The sequence below is a fragment of the Drosophila teissieri genome, chromosome 3L, assembly GCF_016746235.2.
Source record: "Drosophila teissieri strain GT53w chromosome 3L, Prin_Dtei_1.1, whole genome shotgun sequence".
Classification (NCBI taxonomy): domain Eukaryota; kingdom Metazoa; phylum Arthropoda; class Insecta; order Diptera; family Drosophilidae; genus Drosophila; species Drosophila teissieri.
In genome coordinates, this window is record NC_053031.1 from 433,435 (window position 1) to 449,688 (window position 16,254).

Consider the following 16,254-nt stretch of genomic DNA (forward strand, 5'->3'; position numbering starts at 1 on the left):
AATGATGTACCTTAGAATGAATGTAGAATGTGGAATGAAATATTTCATTTCGATTACTTGCTTTTGCTTCTGCTCCATGAAATACATTAATCATTGTTAGGCAATAAATTGCTTTCACATGCTGATTTTTATTGTGCGCAAAGGTCTGAAAGTCGAGCAAATATTATCTTACACACATGAGGAGCAACTTTGCAGTTTGTTTTATTGGATTTGTCCAGCAATTGTGTCCTGGGAGTCCGGGAGTTCTTTGGAGGACAACAGGATACTCAAACACCACCCTCCCAGTCGAGTTGAACAGTTGAAAGGAATGTCCATCAAAGAGACTTCCTGCAAGACGCATAAATTATCCTTTTCCTTAACTTTTTTCCCGCTTCTCCCGACGCAGCCCGTCGAAGGGAAAGTGCGAAAATTTGTTGCCAGACAAGTGCAAAGTAATGATATGCAATCCAATTTAGCGCCGGATGCCATCCCAGCTCGGGACACAGATCAGGACACTGGCCAGGACGCGCGTCCAGGAACTTGCACATTCATCACTTTCCTGATGGACTCGAGTCCTTCCCAGGGATAGCGGAAGAGCAGGCGGGGTGAGGGACCAGGGGTGTTGGGCGCTCACCAAGTGTCAATTTGCAAGGCATTAAGGGAGGTAAGGGAGTTTATGGAGGAAAACTAGATTTTATTTACTTGAACGAAAACACAACAATAACTTTTCAGAACTATAGCTTTCTAGCCAATCAAACGAAATAGTTCATATAGTCCTTTAAAGTTCACAATATTCTATGCTAACTGGCACATGACTACCTCCCTTCCTTTTACTTAAAATTCTTATACTTCATCAGCAGGGAGCAGTGGAGCGAAAGGATAATTACACATGTGGCAGACCTCAAGAGTGCTCTAAATGTTTTCACGCCAGATTTCGTGGCTCTTTATCCGCAAGCAAATGGGTTAATTACAACACACACACAGCCCGAACATCCTTTTTAGTTGGGAGTGAGTCCTTGTGAGCTTATTCTAATTTAGCCCAGAATGTGACATATTTTATGACTCAGAGCGCTTATCTGTATCTATATTTGTATTTTAAAATGTTCGAGAAGGATGTGCAGAAGCTTTCATATTACGAAATAGAATTTCGACACGCACTTCTTTTAAAGTATTCCAATTTATAGGATAAAATGCCTACAGGTCATTGAGTTTTTCGTATTCTATTTGTGTGAAACGGATCTAATTTAGATTTCACTCTAATTTCCAACACAGGTTTATATATTTCAATAAAAGGAAATATTGTTCCGTCTATAAAATAAAACTAAATCAGCCACCTGTGCGGCGCTTGAAAAAAATGGAAAAGGAAAAGAAATAGGGAAGTAAATTTGCATAGAAAAATCATAAAAATTTCGGGTTTTAATTGTTATATCCTTTTTTTTTAACAACAATTCAGGCGTGACGAAAGAAGCTGAAAATGGGAGTGAGCAAAAGAGAGTTATAGATAATAAAATGAAATAACCAACTCTTGATCAACTTTTTATTCCCAATTTTAATGGTGATACGTTATGAAAATTACAAATTTCTGGCATATGAAATGATTAATCCAGTCTGAAACTCAAGTCTTCAAGAATTAAGAAACAATCCACCAGAGCAGCACAGTGAGCTTTGTTTTGAGCAAAGAAATGGGGAAAACAGAGCAAGAGTGCTGAGTGTGGCAAAGTGTTTGTCCTGGCCTCGGGGGAAATGCAATGGTCAGCAGGAGAGGGAAAGGGCACAGGACACGGTACAGGACTCGAGTCCTCGCGATGTCAGCTTTGAGGTCCAAGGTCCATTGAGGCAGCCGCAATGTTTACGCTGCGGTTCAGCTGATGACGACTCCTTGCTCAGTTTTAATAGAGGCCGGACACTTTGATGGCGTTGACACGGCATGTCCTTCGGAGTCCTGACTTCTCCTCGAACTCATGTGTGTGTGGGCCCAGACTTGGACGAATCGAATGCCCCGGGGAGCAGTTTCTAATGAAGGACAACAAAGTGGGAGGATTTCCATCAGATGGCCGAGCCTGCTCATTTGGCCGAAATTTTGACGCTTTATGAGCGGTCCCTTTAGTGCTGAGTGTGCGCAAAAATGTAATTGAATGAATGCGAATACGTAATCGGAGCAGAAGGAGAACGACGGGGAGGGGGAGGGGCTTTCCAGCGGGTACAGAAGGTCAGCTGGCCATAAAATGTTTGTCTTCCATTAGCAGCCAAGAAGCTCACACGCCACTTTGAGTCAGAGAAAACAAAATAACACTCGTATTCGTGATAACGCCAGCAAACTCCACAAACTGCACAAACAGAGAAGCTCCCCAAGTGAGAAGTGGAGATGTCAGCGAACGTAGGCTCCCCAATAAAACCCATCGGGCAGACATATGACAGCATTATGAGCTGCTGGGGAAAACCTTTTCTCAAATATCTCAGGCTCATATCTGTTCCTTCTTATTTTTGCTTAATTCGCGTGACTCGCGTGTCTCGCTGCCTTTACCTTTCTCCCTCCTTTTTTCTTTTTTCGGCATTGTCTTCGGTCACGAATGCAAATTTTTGGTTGGGGGGACGTTCGATTCCAGTCGGGGCTGTGAGGTTGGGAAATATTAAATCTCATGTTACGAGCATCAAATATTTGTAATTTCCTCGGGGCAGGGCGCCTCCGAGCCGAGGTCACATTACGATGACAACTTATTTAACTTGAACGCCAAGGGGAAGGGGAAATGCGGTTGGAATAAAGAGGGACAGGTATCCGTGTATCCATGACTGGGCCCCTCCGGCGAAAAGTTTCCGAGGCTGAAAGTTTGCCTACCTTAAAATGCTAATTAGCAAGGTTTTTTAGACGGCTATTTGGCGCCAAGTGGGTGGAGGCCAACAGGAAACTAAAGTTTGCAGCTACTTGGCACGTAGTACTGCCAAGCTCACACTTTTCGCAATGAGCTTATAGCCGAGTAGTTAAAGAATTAAAGGAGGAACATTATAAACAGACATAGTAACAGAGATATTGTAAGAGAAAGTAAAATTTGATCTGATTTGATGGCTGTCTTAGAACCGAGCCCCTCATCTACTCTTCCTCCTTTGATTGGTCTCACCAAAATCTCACAAACTAAGAGCCCTTCATTTGGCAACCCATCATTATCTTTTCGGTGGCCCTCATCAGTATGCCTGGCCAGATGTTTGGCAAATGTCCTGGAAACTCCCGATGAATTCACTCAGTTGACATTTGGGATTCCAATTGATTTCGCACCGAGCCTTCCACTCTTTGTCTCAGATGTTTGCTTTGCTGATTTGCAAAACGTAGGAAAAGAAAACACGGAAAATTCGCATTCGCATTCGGATTCGGATTCGCCTGGCAAATGAAAATCCTTGTGGCGAAAATATTCAAATGTGCAATATTGACACTTGATTTGCATTTATAATGGCTACGTGATTTTCGTATTGGTTCCGGTTGAGGATTAGATAAGTTTGCGGTTTCTTTCATGCCCGCCGATATTTATACTGTTTCTGCGGTATCGGGAAAATCTCCTGCCGAATGTGTTAATTTCTCTACCCCTCATCGCTGGTGACCTGTTTTCGTCCTTTCAATTCCGGCATATTGCGCATAAAAAATTGAACAACTTGGCCTCGGGTTGTTTTCACCATAAAATAATCTTTTTAAGCCGAAAACAAATTACAAATAAGAGGAACGACAACAAAAGAGGGAGAGAGGAAGAAAGAGAACTTCGAGAAATGTCCTCCATATAATTTGTTCCATTTTTTCATCGGCTGCTGCTTTGCATATTTTCCTGTGCTGTTCCTCTGCTGTGTTCCCCCTGTGTTCTCTAACAAATTATAATGTATTGGAAATTGACAGAATTATGTAATGAATAGAAAATTATGCAAATTACAGCGCAGTTACATTTAATGGCACGACCTTTTCTTGGCCTCTTTCGGGTCAGGATGCCGAACAGAAATCGAATTTTATTGGCAGCCCAGCAGAAGGTGAATCCTCCAGCAGGTCGAAGGTGGAGAGCGGCACTTCTAAGGGTTAATGCTATTTCAGAATTTCAAAGTAGGGAGAAAACGCTTTTCTTAAAGCTGCTGATGGAAAAGGCATTTTTAAAGACCCAAAATCGAACAATCTAAAAGTACTCGAGTATCTACGGATGTGTGAAAGTTCATTATGTGAAAGGAATGTGTTATATTCAAGCAAAAAGCTTTGATGTAGATATTCTCCCGAATAAAAACATCACCTGTCTGAGATTCGTAGCAAATTTGTTTTTCCAAATCTCTTTTTCCCCAGGAAGATTATGAAATGCCTAGTTCATTAAAAGTCCTTCCCGTTTATCGGCGACTGGGGAGCAATAAGAAAAAGTTTCCCGCCCAGCGTATCGTTTTTCATATTCAAATATTTTTCTTTTTGCGGTAATTAATCATCCACAACAGGGAAAAGTGCCGAGCGAGACAGAAAAATGTGTCTCGAGATAATGTCAACATAAATTGTTACGGCAATTTTCCACAATTTTCCTTGTATTATTTATATGCCTTCTGCCGTTTGTGCTTCAAGTGTGTTTTCTTCTCTTCTCTTCTGGAAAAATGAGAATTTAAAGGCTGAGCTGGGAAAATTAGCCCAATGGGGAGGGGCGTTCAGTTTGATGTGTTGACTTTGGCTCGTGGCCAGCAAAGGACGAAGGAAGTCGGGAGTCAAAGGACGAGTGAATGCGGCATTTAATGAGCCTGTCAGCGTAGCTCGCTTTCCTCACTTCACTTCACTAAACTGCTGCAGGTCCGGGGGTGAAAAGGCCTTCTACCTCCTCGTTTCACCCCCTAGTGCTGTGGTCAGTTTAATCACAAAGTTTAATGAATAGCTTAAGGGTTGAGGGGAGTGTGTCGCCCCTGTCTGCCTCCAGTCAACTTCCTGTGCTGCTTATTGACAATTCCCAATCAGCCAGGCCAACTTCAACTCATTTCCATAATCCAAATCAAAAACAATCTTTAATGAAAACCATTGCTAAGAAAAGGCATTACTTGGATCCGATTAAGGGCACTACAAAATGGAATAGTATAAGGCGCTCTTGGAACGTTTGTTGCCTTTAAAGTGGCATCTCTTTTTCTGGAACTACAATTTGAAGACAAATTGTCTCATTTCCCCCTTTAAGGGCGACTTTCATCCTATCCTACCATCTCATTTTTAAAAACTAAATAAATTTAATTTTCAGTTGGCTTCCGCCGTGACACGCGAATCGAGAAGCGTGCAAGGATGTCAAGGACCCGGCCACGCCCATTTTGCCTGCTGGTAAGTAAGCATATTATAATAATTGTTGAGCCCTCTGTTCTCGGGCTTCTGATTCCGGTGGTGGTGACTTTTCGTACAATATGGGAAGGATTAACCTGGAGGCGTAAAGAAAATTATGTTTTTATTGTTCGCGCACTTGACACGCTTCGTTCATTTCATTTAAAGCCATTTGAAGATAGTCTGGATGAAAATGGAAGATGAAGGAAATGGTCTCTTTGATTTAAGTTAAATTTATCTCCTTAAATCATTAGTATTAGTATATATTTTACAACCATCGTTTCAGAGCTTAACATCCAATCCTTTAATTTAATTTATTACATTGTCTACTCAGTCTAGACTCCATTTACTACCTTGTAAATTTATAATAATTGCCATTGATTACTTCTCTTTACGGCGTGCTTAACGGTTTAACAGTGGTTCGTGTCCATGCTATGCACTTAACAGTGGACAGGGATAGCAGTAGAACCGAATGCAAAGAAAAGGGATGAGCAGATATGGCTGCTTGTGTGTGAGACAGAGAAAACCGCGTCTCTCCCAAGAGGGGAAGTTCGATTTATGTACTTGCCTCCATTTTCATTGGTTCTCGGCTTTACATAAGCGAAACTTTCGAAGGAAGCCCTGGTTTGGGCTTCACCTTTGGCGTCGTGAGGCGTGTAGGTGGTGTTCCCTTGTTCAGGTCAGCTTTGCAGAGCGTTTCATTTGGCGCAGATCCATCAACGTCAGCGGACGTTCCGCAAATTGAGGATGTTCGATGGAAGGCAAACAGGATATCGAGTTTAGACGAGAGTAGGCAAGACATTGTAGAGGAAAAATCTATCTAGGGCTCTAGAATAAGCCTTACGTTTCTGATAAAATGGCCAGATTCACATTTGCTTTATTGCTCACAAGTGCTTAACGTTTAGGATGGTACAAAAATAATCACCGGAAGCCAAGGTTATGGCGACTTGGACTCGGGTGTTAGATCGGGATCCACCTTTGGCGTAGCTTTCTCTTCTCCAATGGGCTTCTCCTGCTTGGCCGACACTATGCTCAGGTCACTGGGCGACAAGATTTGAATGGAGGCCATCCTGGCCTTCGACACTAGGATCGGTTGGTAGATGTAGAGCAGAACGTCTCCGCTGACCCGAATGCGGTCCGGCTCCATGGATGAGGGCTCCTGGCACTCAATCTCCACGGGCTGGGACGGCTGCGAGAAGCGGTGCCGGTAGAAGCTGGACTCGCGTCTCTCCGCCGGAATCATCGACTGTGTCCGGGACTTCGTGTCCGCCATCCGCTGTAGCGACTCCACCGCCTGCATGCTCAGCACGGGCGAGAAGAGATTGCTCTGCCGCTTCTCGCGCACCAGCTCCCGCCAGTCCAGAGCCACCTGCTTCACATAGGCGTAGTTGCTTTCGTCAACCAGAGCCATGGCGAAGTTGTTGTTTCAAGTGGTGCGGGAATACCTAGTAACAGACCCTTATCTTTCAATGCCCTCCAGGTGGACCCGCTAGTGTCCCTATTTGTCGCCGTTTCCCGCCTCTTCTTAGAGCATTTTTATTTACACTTGATTTAGCAGCAAAGTTCCCTCGACCATTTTAGGCTGATAAATTTGGGTGGAATGAAGTAAATTAGCTGCAAACTAGATTGTACATGTTTCCATAGCAAGTCCAGGTTGCTATTTATATGAAAGATTGTTAGCACCCAGTAGCAGTTTTGATTGCTTATGTGAGCTCAAAAGCTTGCAGCCTATTTTCAGCCAAAATATGTGTAAAAATATGCCCAGAAGCAAGCTACAAAAAGTTAAATTAAAGCCAAAAATCGATTTTTTTTAATACTTTTTCTTTAATGTTTTTGTGTATAAATGATAGTTTCTGTTTTGTATTTTTAATGCCAAGTGAAAGTTTTGAAAACGCACAAAGTATATAAACCTTATAAGTATATTACAATGATCTTCTGCCAGGAGTGAGTAAATCGTAAACTAAGTCTAGGAATTCCAAACACAAACCTAAGAGATAGTTTCTCGTTTTTTTTTTTGTTGAATTTTTTTTCTTGCAAAATAAGTGTAAGGTTTATCCTATTAATATAATAGACATAAAACGTATGATGTGTGTGGGCTGAAGATTCGTTGTCTCCGCACTGATTGTTTGTATAGTTGCGTTGCGTTGCGTTGCGTTGCGTTGCGTATAAAAATATAAACTCTGATTCTCCATCGCTGTTATGGTGAGCTCCATTCGTAGCTCCCTAGTGTGGTTGGCTTTTAGCTTCTGTTTGCTTCGGTGCCTTGGATTGATACTCTCGTATTGGACTCCTCGCCGGATCCTTTGTCATCTGCTGATAGCTCCTCGTCCACTGTTCACAGTTCGCATTTGTAGGCACTTTAGTGTTTTTCAAACAAAAAAGTATACAAAAACGCCACTCAATTGATCATTGTGTTTGTAGAATATTTACTGGGTGCGGAATCTGGGGGACGATCCGCCCCTTTGTTCCTTTATGCGGCAGTTTACACGTGGCGGGGCATTGGCTGCGCCCCTAAGTACGCCTAAGTACATCTTCAGTGTTCAATCGAACAGCAACCTAAACTCGTAGGAAATTAACCGAAATAACAAATACATCCTTACAATAAATTGCGTTCCTTTCGCGCTCGCTACCTAAATTAGACATATAAAATGGGGCTGCCTCTGGGCGTCGCACCTTTCGGAGCAGAGCGGTCTGTTCGGGATTGTAAAACCTCGAGCGCGGAAAACGCCAAAACGACGAAACGCGAAAACGCGCGCCAAAAGCGAGCACTTAGTGGCTCTGTCTAAGTGGCTGGTTGCGCTGGTTAACTCTAGTTACAGCTGTTAAATGCCTTAACATAACGTAACGGTAACCTACAACGATTAGCGGCCTGCTTAATTAGTCGCGTTGTGTCCTACTGTTCAGATCGGAGGAGGTCCACGGATGTAGCGCAGCTGCGGAGTGAAGCTCATGGACAGGTTGTTCAGATTGTCGCAGCAGTTGGGCTGCATCAGGCAGGCGGCGCAGAAGATGGTGAACAGGGCCACCTGCATGGGCACAGCCGCCCTCGCGATGCGCCACGCCCACCCGCGCTTAGAGGCCTGGGCAGGATCGGCTTCCTCGCCATCCTCCTCGGAGCTTTCCAGGTTGAAGAGCAGCGAGGGATCGTCAGAGGGATCGTCGCCACCATCGCCACCACTTGTCAGGGTCTTGATCTGCTTCAGCACCATCTTCTGCTGCTCCGGGCTGAGACCCGAACCCGACTCCTCCTCTTGCTGATCCTCCCCAGCCTTCTTGGCCTGACGCGCCTTCCGTGCTGCTTTTCCACGTCTTCCAGGCGACTGCGGCTCTCCCTTGCCCTTGGCGGCCTGCTTCTTCAGCTGGCCATTGGTCTTCGGAGAAACCTGCTGGGTCTGATGCTGCTGGATCTGTTGCTTCTGCTGGTGGCTAGCTGCAGTGCGCACAATCAAGTCCCGACAGGTGTTCTGCAGGTGCTTCAGCTCTGCCTCGGCACTTTCCATTCGGGCGGCAATCGAACGCATGGCTTCGCTTCCCGGCGCCAGAGCCAGTTCCAGCTGCTTTGCCAGGCGGCGAAGGACGCCCAAACGGCGCTCCCTCTCGGACAGGCCACCATCGGAGGTGGCTCCTCCGTCGGAGATGCCGGAGTCGGACAGCGAACCATTCGAGGCAGTGAACTTCGTGATGTGGTAGATGTGGTTGGGGTCCAGGTGCTGCTGTACGGCCAACAGTTGCTCCTGGCTAACGTGAACCTTTTCGGACAGCAGCTTGGCCACCAGTTTCACATTCTGGGCCAGCTCCACTGGCGTGGCTTGCCCCTTGTCCAGTGCTCCTTCGAGACCCTTTAGGGTGCCCCTATCCTGGCCCAAAGCCAGTTGGAACTCACTCAGTCCAGACTCCAACTGCCTCCAGGCAATCAGCGAGTTGGTGAGCATTTCCAGCTGCGTGTTGATTCTGTGGATTCAAGTACAATCGGTTAGAAGTGATCTTACTCGAGGTTTTGTGGGAAAACTCACCTGGCATCCGCCTCATCCCAGGCACTGTACATGTCGCTCACTTCGTTCTTCAGATGCTTGTGGAACTCCTGCTCCGCGGACATCAGCGAGTGCACATCCCAGGCTGGCGTGGAGGTGGAGGCTTCTCCTGTGGCCAGAGCCTCCACCTGGTTGCCATTGCTGTCGGTGACCGTGATGGCCACTGCTCCGCCGGACGCCAGCTCCTTGTGGACGTCAGCAGCCGTCTCCTCCTCCACGGGCTTTTGCTGCTTGAGTTGTTCGGACTCCTGTTGCTGCTCCTGCTCCTCCAAGGCGCTCTGCAATCGCCGCTCCTGCCTGGTGAGCCAGCTGTGGACGGAGGCGTTGAGACGCAGCATGTTGGTCCTGTAGCTGGCCAGTTGGGTCTGCTCCAACTAAATTCGGGATGATGATGTTAGCTTGTTGCCATTGGAAGGTTCGATTTGACTCAACACTCACCTTGAGGGCCTCCACGGCTATTTGGATGGCCGGCTCCGTATCGAGTAGCTCCGGAGTGGGCTTGTCGCCCAGACGCTGCAGCGAGCTCTTCAGCACACTCATCTCCTGCTGCAACTTGCGGGCAGCCGAGGCATTCTCGCTCCAGCCAAGTAGGTCCTCCCAGGCGGCGAGCAGATCTGCGGGAGAAGATCAGAGGCGGGAACCGTGAGGATGTGGTCGGTGAAGGTTAGGTGAAGGAGGATGCTGGTTCCAGTTAACAGAGTTAAGTGGTGCACGAGAGAAAGGCAATTTAATTGGGCGCTGGCAATCTCATTTCCATTTCTATTTCCATTTATAGCACACTTCCATACTTCCATTCCCACTTGCCCGTCAGAGCCCTTGGTAATGAATACCTTTCTCTAAACGCTGCCAAATGGCAACGGAAAGTGAAACTCTGGACCGCCAAAAGGAAAATCAAAGTCAACAAATACAGCGCGGCGAAGGAAAACAGCCCTAGCCACATCGCTTTGCGGTTGTGGGAGCCAGTAACAATGTTTTCTAATTGAAATTGTTTGGCTTGAACGATTTGCACTGCATTTGCAGTTTCCCCCTTCGCCGCTCATTTCCGCTTGGCATTTGGCTTGCTGGCTTTGTGGCATGGATTCTGCAGCGAAAGAACGTTGGGCGGACTGGAACCAGAACCAAAAGTGTGGTCTCAGTCCTACACAAACAAAAGAGCAAGCTGGCAATGAGTAGTCGACCTTGGGGTACCTATTAGCTCAGGAGAAAACTCACTCGATTGATTAAATGATTAACCCTAGTACCTTCTAGAACCCAAGATGAGAAGATAAGACTCACCAACACAAGAGAATAATCGTATGAAATGCGAACTTGATTGTGGATTCGCAGTCAAAATCCAGGAGTTCGCGACAAGTGCGTGTGGGCAGGTTGAGTAATAAATACGCAATGCGTAATGCGAGGCCTGCACAAATTACTTTCACCTTGGGGCTGGCCAAAAACGGTGTTTTCCCCTGTTTATTTGCGATTTTCGCCAGTGATAAAAGGCAGTGGAGGATAAAAGGCACTCTGAGTGCTGGAAAAATAAACCCAACCGATCCGAACTTGTTGGCAACCAAACCGAAACTGGTTGACTGCACTTCAGCGCGGCTGCAGCGGAGCTCGAAGCTCGACTTGGATCGCCATGGGTTCCACCAAGTGGGCGTAGGATGGGGAATCCAACATCCACCAACCCACCAGAGCAACTCGAGCGCAACCAAAGCGATCGCATTTGCAGAAGGTGTGCAGATGGGTGTTTGCTGGGTGGAGCTCAGCTCCGTACACACAAATCTGCTAAAGAAGGCTTACTAAGTGAGAAGATAGTAATCTTACGCCACATCTCCTAAACCATCTCGATTAAAACTAAAATGTTTTCTCAGTAAAGCCCAATCACACGCACTTTTGAAGTGTTTGGTTGCCTATGCGAAAAGAAACAGGCTCGCATCGAAACTCGTTGCAACTGCGACTAGATGCCACTTTTCGCAGATTACCTGGGATCCGATTTTGATTGCGGATGGAGTCGGGGGTCGGACTCCACCTGCTTTCCGGCAGAAATTGAATAATCTTCGCTAGATAACTGCCCGACAGCCAAGACAGCAAAAAGTGCAAAAGCTGCACAGAAAATTGATTAGCCATCAAGTTGGCCAGCTGATGGAGATTATTGGCCCGGAAAGTACTTTCTCTTTGCGATAATCAGACTGCATGAATCGTTAATAATTATAATCAAGCTCTCACACAAGCCTACGCCAACTAATTTCAGTTGTAGCGCATAAACATTTTTAATTTCTCTGCTTCATCGTTTTTAATCTTCTTTGCTGACATGCAGATTGCCTGCGGGCTGTTTTTCGTACTTTTTGCAATGCATTTCGTCACGATAGCTGAAATGCAAATAGCAGACGTACATTGCCAAAACCGCAAAGGGGCCGGGGAGGGGAGGGCAGGGCTCTTGGCCAAGGTCGTTGACGTTGGCTACAGTTGTTGGCCGCATTGTGAGAATAATCAGTTTACGTGGGAGGCGCTCGCGAGAGAACAAATAACAAAAATAGACAACTATTCCAATAAGCAATGAACTAAGTATCTTATTCTTATGACTGCAGTATTAGTATGCCTCTATCAACAATTAATCACTTGGTTCAAGCCAAGAGAAAACTGGCATAGACTACCCCAATTCTGATGGGTTTTCCTTCCTGGAGCTGCAAGGATACTCCCAAAGGATTGGCGTGACTAATAGCCATAAAGGGTATGGAAATGGGAGTGTTCCACATACAGAAATACCCGGAGACAGTTTCATCCACTCTGCCTGCAGGTAATATCATATTTTTATAGATAAAGCACATTTCGGGGCAGGTGAGGTAAGCCAAGCCAAAACTAAACTAAACAAAAAGCCAAGGCAAATGGTCGCTGCCTTCTGCCTGACCTAAGGCACAGCTCAAAATATTTGCCAAATTAATCTTGAATAATTATGTGATCGCATATTTGTGCGGCAACGGAGACGGCAATTATATACAATTAGCAAACTAGCAGAAAATATAAAAAACCAACGTCGTTGGATATTTTTAAATGCTGATTAGAGAGCGGCAAAGAACGAAGCGAAAATTATCGTAGAGATGCTAGAAATGCTGAAAATGTGAATGGCTTTCAGTGCGCGGGGTTTCTGCATGAATGAAGTAATAAATCTACCGATTCGAGCAGGAAATCTACAAACGGAAATCGGCAAAGAAATGTAAATGGGATTGCAAATGCAAATGGAAGTAGCTGTTACTGCGGTTCAATGCCCTCTAGGAAAACGCATTGAACCACTTAACCAACCACATGTAGAAGCTACTTGAGTTGGGCCATTCAATTTGGTGGTTATGATCTGGTTTCTAGCTCTAATCAAACGAAGGTCAACCACAAATGGGGCAGGCGATCCATAATTAACGATCTATCGAATGACAACTGGGAACTTGAACTTGCGCACCGACGGCAGAAAAAACAGAAAAAAGTTATGAGGTAATAGAGGCAACCGGTTCCGGCTTTCTGCGCTCAAAAACAAAAACATACTTGGAGCATACTTCAAAAGCGACTGCCACCATAAAAGCGTTCACTATGGGAGTGCTCACTGTGCTGCATTTACCGTTAATTATCGGGCCGCCGAGGAGCAGCGGTGCTTGAAATGCACGGCCGCTACAGTAAGCACCCTAATTAGCGAGCCAACTGGCAGCAGTAGCCACTTGCAGCCCGATTTGGCAGCTTGAAGATCAAAGTCGGTCAGTGCGTCTGGCAGAATCGAGTGGTGTAATCCGAAAGAGGAACAACTCGCGTTTCTTGATGAGCATTGCTGTAAGAATAACGCTCAACCACTCAAGAGATGAATTTATGCTAGCGATCATGGTTGTTCCACTTTTCTGATACTTCGCGTTTGAGTTTCCAAATGTGTCAACCTTTTTCCCAAGAGTTATTGGGCATTACCTTATGGAACTGATCTAATTAAACTCGACACTTGGACACCTCCATTACATACCCATACTTTGGGCAATCCTAAACATATAATCTCATTTCATTTAGCTAACAAGCTTATAAGAAGTTTCCAATACTGGGCTTAAATTTCTCTCAAATCTTTCTACTATCTTTCTATTAATTGGCTGCTTAGTCACCTACTTACTCAACACCACAATCTCGTCCAAACTCTTCCCCCCTTTTCGCCCTTTGTGTCTGAGAAATTGCTCTGCTCGTTTCACTCGTATCTTTCTGTGGGATCTGTGCGATCTCCAAGAGCCCCATCGTTTACACCTGTTTCCCAATTATGTTTACCCCTCCATCACGTCATCTCGGCACACCAACGGTGGCCATATCTTTCCTCCATGGAGTGTGTTTGCTCGGGTGGCGGCCAAGTGTTTACCTTGCTCCGATGACGAGCGCGATGTGTTGGTGGAAGAGGAGGCCGAAAGCATTTCGGATATGTCCGTCTGGACGGCCACGCTGACTTTCCCCATTGTGGCCCTTGTGGCTTTGGAGTTTTCCCCTGGTGGCACTCGGCGGGAAAAGCTCTCTTCAACCCCCGAGTGACCCACTTTCGTGCGATGCGCCACTTGGAATCAATTTTCGTAATCAATTTGTGTTTTAAAGCATTTCAATTTCGTTTTTTGAAGCACACACATGCAGAGATTATGGGAGTATCCACTGTAACTTGAACAGTTCTGCATTGAACTAAGTTTAAGTCGGGAAAACTATCGAAATTTACGCGAAACTCTTATATCAAACAGGAACTCTTATACGCAAGGCAAGAAAGCACGCGATTTGGGAACTTTATGAATGGACACTTCTAGGTTGGATTTTTTACGAGCTTAAGTTGCTTTAGTTATGTTTTATCACAGCTGTTTTTTTGGCGGAATTATGCGGGATTCTAGTGGGATTACTTCACACAATTTCGCGGAAGCACGTTAAAACTTAATTACAGACAGCGAAACAGAGAACAACCGCTTGGAACGCGCGCAGAAATCGAACTGAGAGATGTGGAGAGTCGCGCCGCCAGGCAGAGACGGCTGAGAGCTGGGAAAAAGGGGGAGCAGAAGTGAGAAGCGGCGAAACTGAGAGCCAGAGGGCAGAGGGAGAGGGGCAGGGGCGGAGGCAACGTGCTCGCTTAGCACAGTTACCTTAAGTTCTGCCCCTGACTTTATTTGTTTTTTAAACAGCCAAAGGTTTTCTCACTCCCATTCCTCACAAACACGCTCAAAATAAGCAGTCAGTTTATAACTCTCACTACGATATTGCAACCAAACTGAAACACTAATAACCCTATAATTTCTCCATGTGTACAAACACGCAAACATCCGAATGAGAGAATTCTGAAACAGAACTTTTGAACTTGGTTTCGTCACACGCAATCTGAAAACATACAAACATACCTACGAATTGTATACGATTAGGGTCGGGAGCTCAAGCGGCAAAAAGGCCAAACAGCAGTGACAAAAACAAGTCTGTATTTCAAATGACGACGTCACTTTTTCCCAAAGCAACCAAAATATTTTTCAAAACCAGACAACAAAAGCTATTAAAGCGATGACGACACCATCAAAGTCAAAAGCTGAAGCTACAGTTTTACGAGCACATCGCACGAAGACTAAAATACATATGCAGTTTTAAAAGAATTGTGTCCAGATTTCAAAAGACTGATTCTGGATCTCAGAAATAGTATAGAATCCACCCTCTCACATAAGTTTATGTTCCACCAAGTCATCACATTTGTATTGTTTATAAATATTCGCAGTGGGTGCGTGACGTCAGTGGGCCAAAATAAATTTGCTTTTGCTGAGGGTCAGAATTAAGCAGCTGGCTATATCTACATCCCCAAAATTAACTAGCGCAGATTTATGGACATGCGGAAAAACTTCAAAGAATTTGGGAAAATTTTAAAAAGATTTACATTTTTTCGTCTATTAAGGGGCTAAAAAGCTCAGTGCTTTCTAAACTTTAGCTCGGACGCAAACCTACATGTAAAATTAGACAGAATTGGTGTAGATACTTCGGAATATGCCTTTAACACAACGAAATTGCCAGTTTATAACCCTTATAGGATATCATAAATTAGATATTAATCATCAATGCTTAAAATACGTTAAATATATTATCTCAAGAGCTCTTAAAGAGCACCTGTCTCTTGAGCAAACCATTACCGCTTCGGAAACGGGATCGATATTAGTGCTAGACTACACGATGATCTCAGTAACTAAACTCAAAGCAATCTAAAAACGACAAAGTTAATGGATGATTGTTAACTAAGTTTGGTTAATACATTTGACGAACACACAAGCATTAGCGGCATTACGAGAATTACGAGTTAAGAATTACGAGATGATGAATTACGAGAAATGACAGAACACCAAAATAAAAACTAAGTTAGGGATAGTTCACAGGACAAACGGATACAAACGCAAGTTGAGAATTATAACAATTTTAGTTTTGCTTTTGGTGTGTAGATTTTATTGCCAAAAAAATAAAGAACAAATGAGCAAGAAAAAATGGATAGAACAAGTAAAATAATATTATTTAAAATAATAATAAAATCGAACAGAAAGCGAATAATCAATTGAGGATAAGTAAATTGAGTAAATTCGATGCGAAATGCGTTCTGTCAAATGCAAAAACAAACTTTCTTCAAATCATACATCATATGCACTATCGTATACAGTGTGTTTAAAGATCTATTTGTACGGCGATCAAAGGCATCCGCGAATAATACATGCTTAAAGCTCGCTTTCAGCGGCCTCTGTTCAAAACAGTCCCCGCAAGCCGACAAAGAACCGACCGAGGCGTCCGCCCACGGGCCGGTCTACCAGCTCGTAGAGCGACCTCAGCGTTCCCGCCAGGAATCGGTAGAGCGCAAAGTGCTCCAGCAGATTGCCCACGTCCAGCACGAACTCGATCACCCGTGCCACGAAGCGCGTAATGGGTGCACACTGGCACTCGGCCACGTGCACCATCTGCCGGGAATCT

The 16,254-nt window shown here is 44.9% G+C and overlaps 2 protein-coding genes across 6 annotated transcripts in view; both read right to left on the reverse strand.

Moving 5' to 3' along the window:
- Positions 1–6,120: 6,120 nt before the first annotated feature.
- LOC122617585 lies at positions 6,121–6,912 on the reverse strand. Its single transcript, XM_043793501.1, has one exon. It carries the CDS (start codon positions 6,684–6,686, stop codon positions 6,213–6,215), a length of 474 nt encoding a protein of 157 aa, XP_043649436.1. The 5' UTR covers positions 6,687–6,912; the 3' UTR covers positions 6,121–6,212.
- A 765-nt stretch (positions 6,913–7,677) lies between these two features.
- The window catches only part of LOC122617545 (pneumococcal serine-rich repeat protein), a 110,038-nt gene continuing 101,461 nt past the window's right edge, over positions 7,678–16,254 (reverse strand). For 4 of the 5 annotated variants that reach the window (XM_043793446.1, XM_043793447.1, XM_043793445.1 and 1 more), the window contains 3 exons: positions 9,745–9,920; positions 9,289–9,680; positions 7,678–9,226 (listed from right to left, as the gene is read on the reverse strand). In XM_043793446.1, coding sequence (XP_043649381.1) covers positions 8,176–9,226; positions 9,289–9,680; positions 9,745–9,920 — 1,619 coding nt within the window. In that variant the 3' untranslated portion in view covers positions 7,678–8,175. Of the gene's footprint in view, positions 9,227–9,288; positions 9,681–9,744; positions 9,921–13,660; positions 14,252–16,254 lie in introns of those variants that run through there. The other variant, XM_043793449.1, reaches the window with a different exon arrangement.